We start from the raw sequence: 14,721 nt of genomic DNA, 5'->3' as shown, positions 1-14,721 counted from the left end.
AGGCAAGTTGGGATGGATCAGTGATTGTCGTCAGCTTGTTTTCCGCTTCTTTGAGGTGTGAAGAGGGGTGCGGAGGGCTGGTGGTTTGTCTTTGCTTTAAGCTTTTGTGGTTCAAGTCACTCTGCATTTCCCCTCTTAAAGTTTCTTTTCTCTTATCTCAATACACACATACATTGCATGCATAGTAATTCTTAAAGAGAGGCGGGCGTGGTGGGTTGGGGGTAGAGATATGGAGTGGAGAGAGATGGAGAAACAGAAATACAGAGAGAGAAAGAGAGAGAGAGAGGAGGGGGAGGCAGGCAGACAGAAAGACAAACAAGAAGACAGTGGTTTCTTTAATTAAGTGAAAAAAACATTCTCGAAGGCATAATTTTAAGTCTTCCATCTACAATCTTTATTTGCAAAAAAAACATGCACACCAGCATTCACAGATTCAAATTCCATTTAAATTTTCACCAGAATTAAAACCCGATCACATTTTCTTGTCTCCATAAATTGGAAGAACCACAATTTCCCAACAAACACAACGAACACATCGGATTGTTCTCTGCCACTGGACTATGAACGGAAACGACATTTGATTGGCTGGGTGTAAATGGACGTCATTTCCTGTATTTGGCACAAGCCTCTCAGCTTCTTGGCTTTTCTCTTTTTTTTCTAAAAAAATATATGCTGCTTTTTGGTTACAAAACAATTTCACCGGACTCAGTAGCTTATGAATGACTTCAAACGAATCTAGATTTCCATGACAACTAGTTATCCAAGACGAACAATCATCTATCACGAACTGCTACGTTAAAAATGCGAAAACTTGAAGCACAAGGGTTACATGAACACAACCTGGATTGGTCCATGATTGTTCTTTTCTTTTCACATTGTAAAATGAATATCGTATAAAAGTTTGATTACGCTAGTGATTATGATCGTGATTTGTAACACTGACGATAAACGAATTACTAATACTGAAAGTGGCTTGGTGGGCTAATGGATAGAGTGGCAGCCCACAAAGCCAACACAATTCCTGAATTTGAGTCACTAGTGGACACGTATTTCCCCCCTTCTCCACCAAGACCTTAAAAGGTGGCCTGAGTGCAAGTCTTTCGGGCAAAACGACAAGACGGGTCTCCAAAAACTGCATATGCATCTATCACACGTAAAAGGACCCATGGCGAGATATTCGTTGTCTGCGGCTGAACTATTATGCAGATGAGACCATCTCGAAAGGAAAGAACGAAAACTTCGAAAAGGAGAAAATGGGCAGTACGACTCCACATTCATTAACTCTCTTCAGAGAAAGGTGGCCAGAACGTCACACACAGAAATCTGCTGTGTCAACAACGAGAGACTACAGAATGCAATCTTAACATTTTGAATCAGTGATGAAAGTGGAATGAATCTGCATATTAGACATGATGGCACCTGAAACACTGATACGAAAAAGCGAATATGTATAGTATATGATCGATTTATGAAAAAGAAAAATCAGCCAATCAATCAGTTGATCGCATATTAACAATTATTTATCATTAACATCATCATCATCATCATCATCTATGTCACCCAGCGGATGACGACCAACATTTCATAGTTCCAATAAAATATTCCAATTTTGTAATGCTGATGAAAATGACAAGAATAGTAATAGTAACAGGAACATAGAAAATATACAGGTAAAAGCGGACAAAAGAAAGAACATATTCGATTTCATAAAACATAATATGTGCATCAAACAAATAATGTCCATAAAAACAACAGACAACAGTTTTCCCATCGATTTAAAATAACGTAAAGTGAAAACATGTCCGCGAGAACACAAGAACAAGAGTTATGTCCAAGAAATCAATACAAACTGTGTTTAAACATCAACGATAAACTTGAAATGACAACTGCTGCATGGCTGGCTGACCATGATATACACTATTGTGGTTCTTTTTCTTTTCTCTCTTCTTTTTGTGGGGGTGTAAAGGGGGTGTGGGGCGTTAAAATAGGACGGGGTCTAATTGCCCTCAGCAAGAAAACTTTTCTACCACGTCTTTTGAGGGAAACCAAACACACACACACACACGCGCGCGCAAAATAAGAACAAAACACCATCAATAGTCAATTAATCAAAAACGAGAGCTATACAATCTGATATGCATGGAAATCATGATGCTTGAAAATATAAACAGAACTACAGAATATAAAATTGCCGTTGAGATATCGAATTCATCGATGTATCAAACAAATAAATAAAAATCCAAAAGAAATAAACAAGAAAAATAAAAACAAAAACCACCGACCAAAACATTGACACACACACACAATGACCCATCCCCCCCTCAAAACTCGAAAGGTTTGTAAAAATAGAAAAAGCGAATATATCTGTCAAAACAACAAATCACACGATATCATCACGGTGTTAACACAGCAAGACATGAGTTTCTCTCCCTCTTCCTCTTACAACACCCAACCACGCGCGCGCGAGGATACACACGAAACAGAATCATTTCTCTCTTTCTCCCTCCCTCTTGAGTTCCACGCCTGTCCGCAGCTGTCAAACTGCTAAACTATTATCTGTCTATCAGCATTTCTGCCAGTCTGTCAATCCAGCTCTCCAACTATCTGCGACGGAAACTGCGACTTCGCCGATGCCGTTACGTTCGGACATCAGACTGTACCATACAACAGCAGGTCCAGGCTGTTCGCCTCACAGATATTTCTATGTGTGAGGTACCTCAGCGCCTTTCATGGAAACCACGAGAAAAAGACTTTCTTTTCTCTTCCTCCGCTGTCTGCGTGTGTCTAGTATCGGCGTTCGGTAGGTACCAGTGATCTGCTAAGGGTAACACTAACACGAAGCCACTTACATAAGAACACACACACATAACATGTATGCACACACACACACACACTATATATATATATATATATATATATATATATATATATATATATGTATGTATGTAATATATATGTATGTATGTATACATAAATCGGTAGGGGCACATTAATTTTTGCTCATTCTATCTGCCCATAAATTACAGATCTGAATATTCTTTGAAAGAATTTTACCAAGTACGTTCACTTCAATTCATTATATCTCTAGTCATATGCCTGTATAGCATATTATTTACATCCATGTGTGTGCGTGTGCGTGTGCGTGTGTGTGTGTGTGTGTGAACCTCCTCTTTTTCCTCACTTTTTATTCTTCTTTAATTTTTCACCTTTTTACGTTCATTTTAGCCATGCACACAAATTTGCGCAGCGTTCATGCATAAAGGTGCACTTTCCCCTTTTCAATTCAATTTCTTACGTTTCAGAAAAAAAAGGATAAACCATTCCCTTCTTAAAGAACTGCCAGTAATCATTCCAAATGCACGGTGCTCTGCTGAAAGAAAAGTCAAGCGAGAGAAACGAAAGGAGCAAAGGCATACAAGGGCTAAGGGCAAAATTACATATACATGAAATATCTTCTCAAAAGTTGGAGTAAAAACGAAAACAGGTACAACTAGAAAAAAAAAAGAAAGAAATAAAAGAAAGTGATATGAGTAATGATTCAGTGGCAGAACTCCAATCAACAATTATTTTAAAATGACTTTTAAAACGTTTCATTCAGGTCATTATGCAAATGAGCCATGAACACTTAACATCGTGTGGTACATGACAAAGGAAGCTGCACGGAGAGGGATGGTGGTGGTGGCTGAAGTGAGGGGGTTGGGTGCATGAGAAAAAAGATATTCACTCAACGAGATCAATTCATAAAATCAATAACTTGTAGTTTATCTTCATGTGTACAGAGAAGGGGTGGGTGGGAGGGTGAGTCGAATTCATTATGACTTTAAACTTAGATGACCAGGAGAATCACATGGAAACGATGAATGTAAAAAGAAGGGTAAACAATGAAGGGGAACAATATTCCACGAGCAGAAGTTTTCGGCTAAATCAAAACCCAAAAACTCCGAGTATTTTCTTATTGTATAAGTACACACGTTTACCAATGATTTGCAACTGATGTGGGAACAGACAATAAATAGAGAGACAGACAAAATGAAGAGAAGAGCCACAACCAGGGAAGAGACTGGAAAAAAGTACCGATTTGTCAAACCATTGATCAGCCAAGCACGAGATGATGCAATCTGTTACAAGTCATTCAATGTAACAAGCAATTAAGAATGTGATGCATGAAAATTCAAAGTGAAAAATAAGAAGTTCAATGTAACGAAAATATCAACTCTCCCCTGAGCTGAAATTGGAAACAATGTATATGAAATATAGAAATTGAGTTCTCCTTCCAGTACACAGCTAAGATTGGTCATCAAATGAGAACACATCGTCATCATCATCCTCAGACGTAGGATGGAATGTTTGGAAACCCTGAGAGGATACCACGGCCCCTTCTTCCATGTCCGAGGATAGAGGAGACCCCAGACCGCTGCTGGCGGGCGCACAGAACCCCCACGGCTGCTCCGATACAGCGGACGACACCGAGGACACGCTGAGACGGCCGTACCCGCTGACCGGTGACGTGGGGAGCAACATCGACTGGCCGTGGCAAGCACGTGGAACTGGGGGCTCCAACATCCTCAGGCTTTCCACTGGCTCGAAAGGAGGACTGGAGGGAGGAGGAGAGGGCTGTGGTGCTGGCAGTCCTAGATCGACAGGAATGAGATCTGGGGAAGGGATAGTGTCGAGGTCGAACCTGTCCAGGTTCATGAAGGTGTCCAGATCAGTGAAGGTGGCGTCAGGCTGGAGGGGCCCCAGCCCGTGCAGGTAGGTGTTCATGTCCACCACAGGCTGGGCACACCGCTCCACTGAGGGGGGAGGCGACGACTGGTCCCCGGGCAGGGGTGAGGTGTCGGGGGAGGTGAGGATGGCGGGCGGGGCCGGCAGAGCGGGGAGCGGCAGCTGGCAGCACTGACCGCTCCGGTTGTGGTCCTGCAGCAGACCGTGCAGGCGACACAGCTCCGACCGCAGCACGTTCACCTCGTGATTTATTGCTCGGTTGTCCGCCACCAGCCTCGAGCAATTCTGGAAGGACACAAACCCACTCTGTCAACTTTTGAGCTGCACGTGCATTTGGAACGATGTACAAGTGCACACGCTTCTGACATGTTCATTACGCACGTTTTTGTGACCCTTATCAAAACCTACAAACACCCGAGACGAAAAAAAATCATGATCATGCATTAAGCAAAAAATATGAAACACATTACTATCATAACAGTAACCACCCCAAGCACTACATGACACTGATATCTTGCCAACAGGAGAACAACATCCATCACTACAAGTTACTTTGCAATAACTGTCTGACTTTTAAGTCTATTTTGTGTCGATTGTTATGTAAGAGTTCTGAATCATTCAAACAAACAAAAAAACCAGCCCTTACCTGAGCCACTGACGATTGTGCCTCCCGTTTTTTCTCCCGACATTTGCGCGCGGCACGTCGATTCTGCTCTCTTCGCCGCTCAGCCTTTTCCAGCTCCCTGGGTGTCAGCTGTGACAATGTAAAACACATACATGAATAAGTTTCAGTTTCAGTTTCACTTTCTCAAGGAGGCGTCACTGCGTTCGGACAAATCCATACACGCTACACCACATCTGTTGAGCAGATGCCTGACCAGCAGCATAACCCAACGCGCCTAGTCAGGCCTTGAGTGCATGCTTACATATTTGTGTACCTATGAAAGTGGATTTCATTTTACGTAATTTCGCCAGAGGACAACACTCTCGTTGCCATGGGTTCTTTTTCAGTGCGCCAAGTGCGTGCTGCACACGGGACCTCGGTTTATCGTCTCATCCGAAAGACTAGATGCTCAGTTTGATTTTCCAGTCAAACTTAGGAGAAAGGGCGAGAGCGGGATTCGAACCCACACCCTCACGGACTCTCTGTATTGGCAGCTGAGCGTCTTAACCATTCTGCCACCTTCCTCCTCCACCTACATGAATAAACAAGTACATACACAAACAAATAAATAAGAGAATGAATCAGACCAGCCGACAAATTAATAGCAGCAAGCAAACGAACTAGGGCAAACCATGGGCAGCAATTCAGACAACATCCACGCAAGTCAGAATGTTGTAAACAAAGCTTTTTCCCCCAAGAACAATTCCTCTTTGGAACTCCCTACCAGCCACTGTTGCTGAGGCACCTTTCTTTGGCATCCTTGAAGCTCGAACGTTCATTTTAACTTAATACTCTCCACCCACAGGTGTGGTCTACCGGGGATTGGGCTGTGTCGGCTGGGGGGTTGTCCCCGGGAACCGCTAGGGAAGCCGGATTGGCCTAGCTGGAGACGGAAAGAGCAAGGGTTCTCTTTCTTTCCCTTTTTATGTGTTTCTACTGATACGGTTTGATTTTACTTACTTTCAGTTTTTAATTACTTTCAGTTTCCTCAAAAGCGCACTTGCAACACTGTATTATCATCAAATTTGACGGCACGGTGTCTTTAATCAAGATTCAGCATATCGTATTATTCATTTGCTGATACTGACAGGTATGTGAACAGAAATAGTTAAAAAGATTTTTTTTAAAGGTGTGACGGGCGTGTGCGGGGAGTTGGAGAAATGAATGAGTAGTAGTAGGAAGTTGAAGAGAATGAGGGAATAGGTGTTTTTTTTATCCTCCCATGAAAAACGGACAGAACAGAAAGACGACGAAACGAAACGTGTCGCTATCCCAGTTCCTTCCACATTCATTTATCATGATCAAACGCCATCACTTGTTATTTTTGTGAAATAAGTGGATAAATTTAAAACGACAAAAAACAAACAAACAAAAAACAACGTTTACTTTTAAGCCAAGAACCATACCCATCATCACCCCAAAACAAGGAACACCAACCACACCACCTCCCCACCCACCCACCTCGTGTTTGACAGGCTGCTGGAAGCGCACCTCCATCCTGCCCAGACCCTGTGCCTCCCGCCGCTCAAAAATGGCGGTCCTCAGACGCTCACGGCTCTGCGAGGACATGGGCCCTCCCTCCTCCTCCCCCGTCGCCTCCCTCTTCACCTTCACCTCTCCCCCCTCAGTCCGGGAATTCCCCGGGAAGCCTCGCTTTCGGGCGCCGCGCCGGAAGCCCTCTGCCGGGTGTTGACCTTCTCTGTGCTGGTCGGACATTGTTCTGCGAGGATGATGATAATAATAATAAGAAGAAGAAGAATGAAGAAGAAGATGATGATGAGGGAGAACAAGGAGGAGGAGAAGATTGAGATGGAGAAGAATAAAAAGAAAAATATGAAGATGATGATGATGATGGTGAAGGTGAAGAAGATGGTGATGATGAAGAAGGAAAACGAGGAGGAGGAGGAGGAGGAGGAGAAGAAGAAGAAGAAGAAGAAGAAGATGATGATGATGATGATGAGGGAGAACAAGGAGGAGAAGGAGAAGAACAAGGAGGAGGATTGCAGACTGACGCTCACACCTCCAAAACAGGAAGTTGTGGGGTTCCCAAAACAGTATGCATTCTTTGGATTTGTTGTTTCTTCGAAGAATTGTCAGCAATGACTGTTATATGCAGTTGGAAAACGTGTATTTCAACATAATTGCCTTGTGCAGCGTTCACCAGCTGTCAATGAAACCAACGAATTTAATCACATTCCTGAGCACGATATAAGCTGTTAGCTTGTTGTTGCTCCGCTGTCTGTGTGTAAATGTATGTCATGTTTAGTGAATAAAGTTTTGTTTAAACCAGTTGTCAGCAATATGGAAGCAGCAGCCACGCGTGAGCTGATATGGAGTTCGTGTGCGTGCCTGAAATCTGATTGAAAGACACAGGAAACGAATGATGAGCGCCCCGTGGCAACCGTTAGTCGGTTCTACCTAGGTAGGCAGCCTGTTGTGCAAATGACCCCGTGTTTGGTCTCCGACCGAGGATAGGCGCTACAGAAGTATCCATATCAATCAACTCACATACAGATCGCACGCAACACACACACACACACACACACACACACCAGTTACATCGTATCTTCCCAATTTCTCTCTCTACGCCCGTCTTCGAGCATATCACTTCCCAACTAATACGTTTAAAAGCTACAGCAGCCTTAAAAAAAAAGAAGAAAAAAAAAAAAAAAGAAGTTAACAAGCAAATTGAACTTTTCTTTCTTCTTTGGTGTGTTCCGTTTTGAATGAAAATTGACCGTGTACTCGTGCGTGTGCATGTGTGTGTCGCGTGCGCGAAGAGGGTGTCAGGCACGCAAAAGCACATTCATTTTTCATCGAATGTGATCACTGAGGCGTGTTAGGTGCATATATCACTGCTTATGGTTGGGTTTTCCTGTTCCACGTTCTTATCCACCACTCAGCTTGTTAGTTCTGTCAGAAGTTTTAGCCTGTGGTGATTTACATAATACACCAAGTTTCAGTGTCTCGGGTAGGGGGGAGGAGGAGCGAACGAACGAACATACGAGGGTCATTCAATAAATAAGGTGAATTTTTCGGTATAAGGACTTCTAATACAGATAGAAGCTTACTTTCTTTTTTTTTCAACGTAGTCTCCCAGCACTGTCACACACTTTTCCCATCTGTGCACAAGCTTCCGTATTCCCTCAGCGTAAAAATCTTTGGACTGATGTCTCAGCCAGTCGCTCCAGGCCTTCCAGGCCTGTCTTCATCCTCAACACTGCTCCGTCCTTCTTTAAACAATTTAGCCCACTTGTAGACATTTTTTCGGCTGAAACATGTGGCACCATACACAGTTGACATTCTCCTATGAATTTCAACTGGTTTGCACCCTTCAGCAACCAAAAACTTGATAACTGACCGCTGTTCAATCCTGGAGCATGCTTCTTGGTCGGCCATCTTTGTTAATGGCCAAAACTCTCAAAGTTTTTTTTTTTAATCTGCAAAACAAATTAAATCCATGTGAAAAAGAAGTAAAAAAAAAAAAAAGAAAAGAAAAAAAGTAAGCTTCTATCTGTATTAGAAGTCCTTATACCGAAAAATTCACCTTATTTATTGAATGACCCTCGTATATAGGTCCGTGGAGGGGCGTCATGCTAGCAGGTTGCTGGAAAAGGTATGTGGGGTGGAAAGGCGGGGGTTGGTGCACTTTTATACAAATCCGTGGGGGTGATGGGTGAGGTGAGTGTCAGTGGGGTGAAGGGTGTGAAGGGTGAGGTGAGTGTCAGTGGGGTGATGGGTGAGGTGAGTGTCAGTGGGGTGATGGGTGAGGTGAGTGTCAGTGGGGTGAAGGGTGAGGTGAGTGTCAGTGGGGTGAAGGGTGAGGTGAGTGTCAGTGGGGTGATGGGTGAGGTGAGTGTCAGTGGGGTGAAGGGTGAGGTGAGTGTCAGTGGGGTGATGGGTGAGGTGAGTGTCAGTGGGGTGATGGGTGAGGTGAGTGTCAGTGGGGTGAAGGGTGCGGTGAGTGTCAGTGGGGTGAAGGGGTGATGGGTGAGGTGAGTGCCAGTGGGGTGATGGGTGAGGTGAGTGTCAGTGGGGGGATGGGTGAGGTGAGTGTCAGTGGGGTGAAGGGTGAGGTGAGTGTCAGTGGGGTGAAGGGTGAGGTGAGTGTCAGTGGGGTGAAAGGGGGTCATGGGTGAGGTGAGTGTCAGTGGGGTGAGGGTGTAAGGTTGAGGTGAGTGTCAGTGGGGTGATGGTGAGGTGAGTGTCAGTGGGGTGAAGGGTGTGAAAGGGGAGGTGAGTGCCAGTGGGGTGAAGGGTGCGGTGAGTGTCAGTGGGGTGATGGGTGAGGTGTCAGTGGGGTGAAGGGTGAGGTGAGTGCCAGTGGGGTGATGGGTGAGGTGTCAGTGGGGTGATGGGTGAGGTGAGTGTCAGTGGGGTGAAGGGTGAGGTGAGTGCCAGTGGGGTGATGGGTGAGGTGTCAGTGGGGTGATGGGTGAGGTGAGTGTCAGTGGGGTGAAGGGTGAGGTGTCAGTGGGGTGAAGGGGGTCATGGGTGAGGTGACTGTCAGTGGGGTGAAGGGGGTCATGGGTGAGGTGAGTGTCAGTGGGGTGAAGGGGGTCATGGGTGAGGTGAGTGTCAGTGGGGTGAAGGGTGAGGTGTCAGTAGGGTGAAGGGTGAGGTGTCAAGTGGGGTGAAAGGTGAGGTGAGTGTCAGTGGGGTGAAGGGTGAGGTGTCAGTGGGGAGAAGGGTGAGGTGTCAAGTGGGGTGAAGGGTGAGGTGAGTGTCGGTGGGGTGAAGGGTGAGGTGAGTGTCAGTGGGGTGAAGGGTGAGGTGTCAAGTGGGGTGAAGGGTGAGGTGAGGTGTCAGTGGGGTGAAGGGTGATGTGAGCGTCAGTGGGGTGGAGGGGTGAGGCAGTCGAGTGTTAAATGTTCACCCGCAATCCGTTTCTTCCACAGATATCCCCACCCCCCTTTGGAAAAATTAAAATGACTGCCGCTGTCTATCCCCCAATTCTAAGTCGCAATTGAGGCGCGCAAGCGAGTGGGCGAGCGAGAAAGTGTGTGTGTGTGTGTGTGTGTGTGTGTGTGTGTGTGTGTGTGTGTGTGAGTGTGTTGCGTGCGTGTAAATATGTGACTGCGTGGATTCATGTTCACAAAACATGGTATCCACACAGATTCCTCTTCTTCTTCAGGACTTGTGAAGCGAGTAACCAATGCCCCATTACAGCTCAAGTGAGAGATGGAGAGGCGGGGGAATTCTCCACACATAGTTACTTTCACAACACAAGCTCTCTACCACGATACGAGCAAATTTTACATGCAAGAATTTCCATGAATATTTGATCACAATGAACTGTGGAAAATACCCTCAACCCCCTGCCCCTTCCATGGAACAAATCCCCTCCCCAACAAAACTATATATAAAAAAAAAAAGAAAGAAAGAAAAACCACCTACACACAAATAAAACACAAACAAAAAGAACTATTAGCACAGATATTTTGCATGAACTTAAAACATTGAACACAACTAACGTCGCCATCTTATTTCGCATGATGTGCCAGCGCAGCTGCATCTGTGTAGTAACTTTACAAGCACGAAGTAAAAACCTCACACACGCTGAGGAGTCCAACATTCGTTACGATGGCAGACAGTGATGCAGAGGACTGGGACTAAAGACGGATGATGTAACGTCATCATCTATTTATAGACAATGAGTCACGGTGTGTGTGAGCATTCCTCCACTTCCCTGCGCCGACTTGCTGCCTGCGCGTGTCTGCACATGCTTCCGTATTTCCACACTCCTCGCCACAGACACGTTATAGTGGTGAGTCTGTGGTCCCCACTGTTTCGGTTGTCGCTGCCCCGTCTCTCTCTCTCTCTCTCTCTCTCTCACTCTCTCTCACGCACGCAGGCGCGTACAAAACGCGCGTACGCGGCACACACATACGCACACACACACATGCGTAAAACACACTTTTTGTATTTTTCCTTTCTTTTACGTGCGCTAAGTGCGTGCTGCACACGGGACCTCGGTTTATCGTCTCATCCGAATGACTAGCGTCCAGACCACCACTCAAGGTCTTGTGGAGGGGGAGAAAATATCGGCGGCTGAGCCGTGATTCGAACCAGCGCGCTCAGATTCTCTCGCTTCCTAGACGGACGCGTCACCTCTAGGCCATCACTCCACTTGCACATATGCACAACCTCCACTCTATTGCTGTGTGCGCTTTCTTACTGTGTGCCGCGCTGCACTTGCGACCTGTATTGTATCACTGGCAAAAGTTAACCTCCCCCTCTCCGATCACCAAGTACACCTTGATAAAGTCAAATAAAACTCACCTTTTTTTATATAAACAAACCGAACTTTTCAGATTCTTAAACTCGCAAGGGACTGACATAACAAGCAAGTGGCACAAAAAGAAACAGACTTACTCCGCCTGTCACTGAGCAATGATTAAAAACCACACTGGTGACATCGGCTGCCAGTTACGCAGCGCCACTTTCAACAGTCACAGCCAGTCAACGAAATGACTAACCACTGAAGACACTATATCTCAGTGTCTATTATGAACAGAGCCTGCACCAATGAGATCTTTCAGCATTGCATAATCTTCCGATTTATATCGGGGGGCTTCGTCGCTAAGCGCGCCGCGGCGTCATGTCCACAAACGGGAATTTCCGAAATGAGCACGCCCTGCTTTTCTCACAAACGAAAAGCGTCATCGGACGCGTGCAAAACCTAGGTCTGACCACAGACACTCGAATTCACTAGAACGAGATATTAGTGTCTATGGTCTGACCTTGAACTGAAGTGTGTACCTTCAAGAAACATGTAGAGGCTGCTTGAGCGTTTACCACACTTCAGTGTTATTACTAGGGATCGTTCCCCTTCCGACCAAACTACAAGAATAACGAAGCTATTAAAAACACTGCGTTAAAATATCATACGCCCCACTCTTGTTTTAACAATCGCGTGCTGGTTTGGCTGAGAGAGTTTGTCGACTGTTTTGTTTTCGCGACTGACGTTACGGACAGTTAACACATTGGCATACTGGCATGGAACGAACATTCCACGCCATTTGCTTTCCTCATATAATGCCCATGTCAGTTGTTAGCAATGTTTGTTACTAACACCTTTCTGATGCAGTGAGTCATTTTCACGACGTACAAATCACTAAAAACTTGTCTCTGCCTTACCCACTTTGTGTTTGGTGTTTGTTTGCTGTCGATGTGTGCGGCACGAGATTTCACAGGTATCCCCCCCCCCTTCCCCCGCCCTCCCTCTGTCTTTGTCTAGAGTCCAGTCAGTGGGCTAAATGTAGCACCGTCTGGTGGTGGTTGGGGGTGGGGGGTCCATCCACCCCTCCTTCCACACCTCTCTTCAACCCTTTCCTACAGCACGTGAACACAGCCTTCAGATCGCTTCTTCCCGCTTCATTGTTGCCTTTTCTATCTCGCCCTCTCACAATACACACAAACACGTGAACAAACTCAAACACAAAAAACGTTTGCGCGCGCTCTCTCACTGCAATTCATTCGACCCTTCCACCCTTGGTGAGGCATGGATTAAAAAAATCAATAAAGGTATTCATGTTGGGTATTCGTAAGTGCACGTAACAATACACAAACCGAAAACTAGTATAACACTGAGGTGCTCAACCCCCACCCCCACCCCCCACTTCCCAGTCTGCACGACACTAGCGTGTATGGTACGCTCTGGTAAACATGAACTCATCTGGCATACAAATTTACATACACGGAAGCGTGTAATCGACTCCTCGAAACCCATTCCCCCTCCACACCCCTCCCGTGTAAACCTTAGACATATAAAAACAACAACTGAGACTCTTTCAGAGCCGGTAGTGTTGGTGTGGTGTGTTGTGGAGCAGTGTGTAAAGTGATCACTGTGGTCTGTCATTTAACTGCGAAGCTTTATCATGGTCAGCTGTCTGCGTGTTCACTGCAGCACTGGGGCGTGAGGGAAATGGAGGACCAAGGGTATGGAGTCGGTAGGATCCCACTTCATTCTAATGTTCATATCTCGATTTTAAATATAACCTTCACATAATTCAAAACAGAAACTGTATGTAATTTTCTTTTTAAACTTGTCAGAATTTAAATGTTTCACAACTGAAGGTGTATTGTTGAAGTATTGAAAAAAAAAAAAAAAACACCACCACCACCACCACCACCACCAAACTTCACGTAAACGGAAATGCATATTTGACGAAAGTGGCAATAAAATTTTCACACAAATGAAAATAAAGAGCTCACCGTAATGAACATGCATACTTCACACAAATGAAAAGTTACAAACTACACACAGACAAAAATCCACGGTATTGATAATGTACTAACTCAAACATAAATTTCACACAATTGAAAAGACATTCACGCCTCTTGAAATCTTCAACAGGTGACTGACAACACCGCGTGATATGTGTGACAATAATCCGCGTGGCGCACATGAAAGTGCACGTGTTTTAAGTCATCTTGTCCTATCTTCACACCACAACCCGGAACTATCAACCTGAACTGATAACGTCGACACTCCATCGGTGTGGTGTCTATTGATCTGCATGTGCACATGCCGCAGACGACTTGTTGCAGCAGCAGTTTGAGTCTTCTTTGAGAAATCCAACTGCCACTGCTGAGTAATGTTTGTATGGGGCATCAATCGCAGAAACTCGCACACATGTATGCAAACACACACGAACACACACACAGGACTATACACCAAGAAGGCAAATGCTCTTTTCGGAAACATGCACGTGTCAGCACTGATTCCGCCCTGGGAAAGTAGGCTACTTGGCATCACTGACAAATCGTGTAACTTTCAGTTCTCTCGCCGCATTCATTCCACACTCCCGTCTGTTAAATTCTTCACTCTATCCCTCTTTCTGTACTCATTCTCACAGTCTTTGTGACGGTTTTATACACACGCGCGCGCGCGCGAGCACGAACGCAATACACACACACACAGATCGAGAGCTCTGGAGCGCGTGTGTTTTGAATTTCCTGGCAACCGTGACGACATTCAAAACAACCGGGGGGGGGGGGGGGGGGAGCAGAAAAAAAGCGCAGTTGACTGCACGCTTCCCTGAAATCGAACCGGACGTTTGGAACGTTGCCGACCAGCAGCCAGCGTGTCAGCCTCGCTTTCATGGCCATTCTGACGGCACGCGACCTACATATGTGAATCCCAGTAGTCACTTCCTTGGCCCTGAGAACAAGTGCTTAGAATACTCACTCTGTATTATTGACAGCTTGGTCATGCAGTTTGATTGGAGCCTGGGTCACAGTAAGTTTGGTGTCAGTGACACGTGCGTGGGATTTCGTCATGTACTGACACGTGCGTGCACTTTTGTCATTGCTACATGCACGAGGAG

The 14,721-nt window shown here is 45.4% G+C and overlaps 1 protein-coding gene across 3 annotated transcripts in view; it reads right to left on the bottom strand.

Moving 5' to 3' along the window:
* Positions 1-377: 377 nt before the first annotated feature.
* Positions 378-14,721, bottom strand: part of LOC143296340 (uncharacterized) — a 19,461-nt gene continuing 5,117 nt past the window's right edge. For 2 of the 3 annotated variants that reach the window (XM_076608214.1, XM_076608216.1), the window contains 3 exons: positions 6,851-7,109; positions 5,372-5,479; positions 378-5,010 (listed from right to left, as the gene is read on the bottom strand). In XM_076608214.1, coding sequence (XP_076464329.1) covers positions 4,285-5,010; positions 5,372-5,479; positions 6,851-7,105 — 1,089 coding nt within the window. In that variant the 5' untranslated portion in view covers positions 7,106-7,109 and the 3' untranslated portion in view covers positions 378-4,284. Of the gene's footprint in view, positions 5,011-5,371; positions 5,480-6,850; positions 7,110-11,764; positions 11,891-14,721 lie in introns of those variants that run through there. The other variant, XM_076608215.1, reaches the window with a different exon arrangement.

The sequence above is a fragment of the Babylonia areolata genome, chromosome 21, assembly GCF_041734735.1.
Source record: "Babylonia areolata isolate BAREFJ2019XMU chromosome 21, ASM4173473v1, whole genome shotgun sequence".
Taxonomy (NCBI): Eukaryota; Metazoa; Mollusca; class Gastropoda; order Neogastropoda; family Buccinidae; genus Babylonia; species Babylonia areolata.
This window is presented reverse-complemented; position numbering and strand designations above follow the sequence as displayed.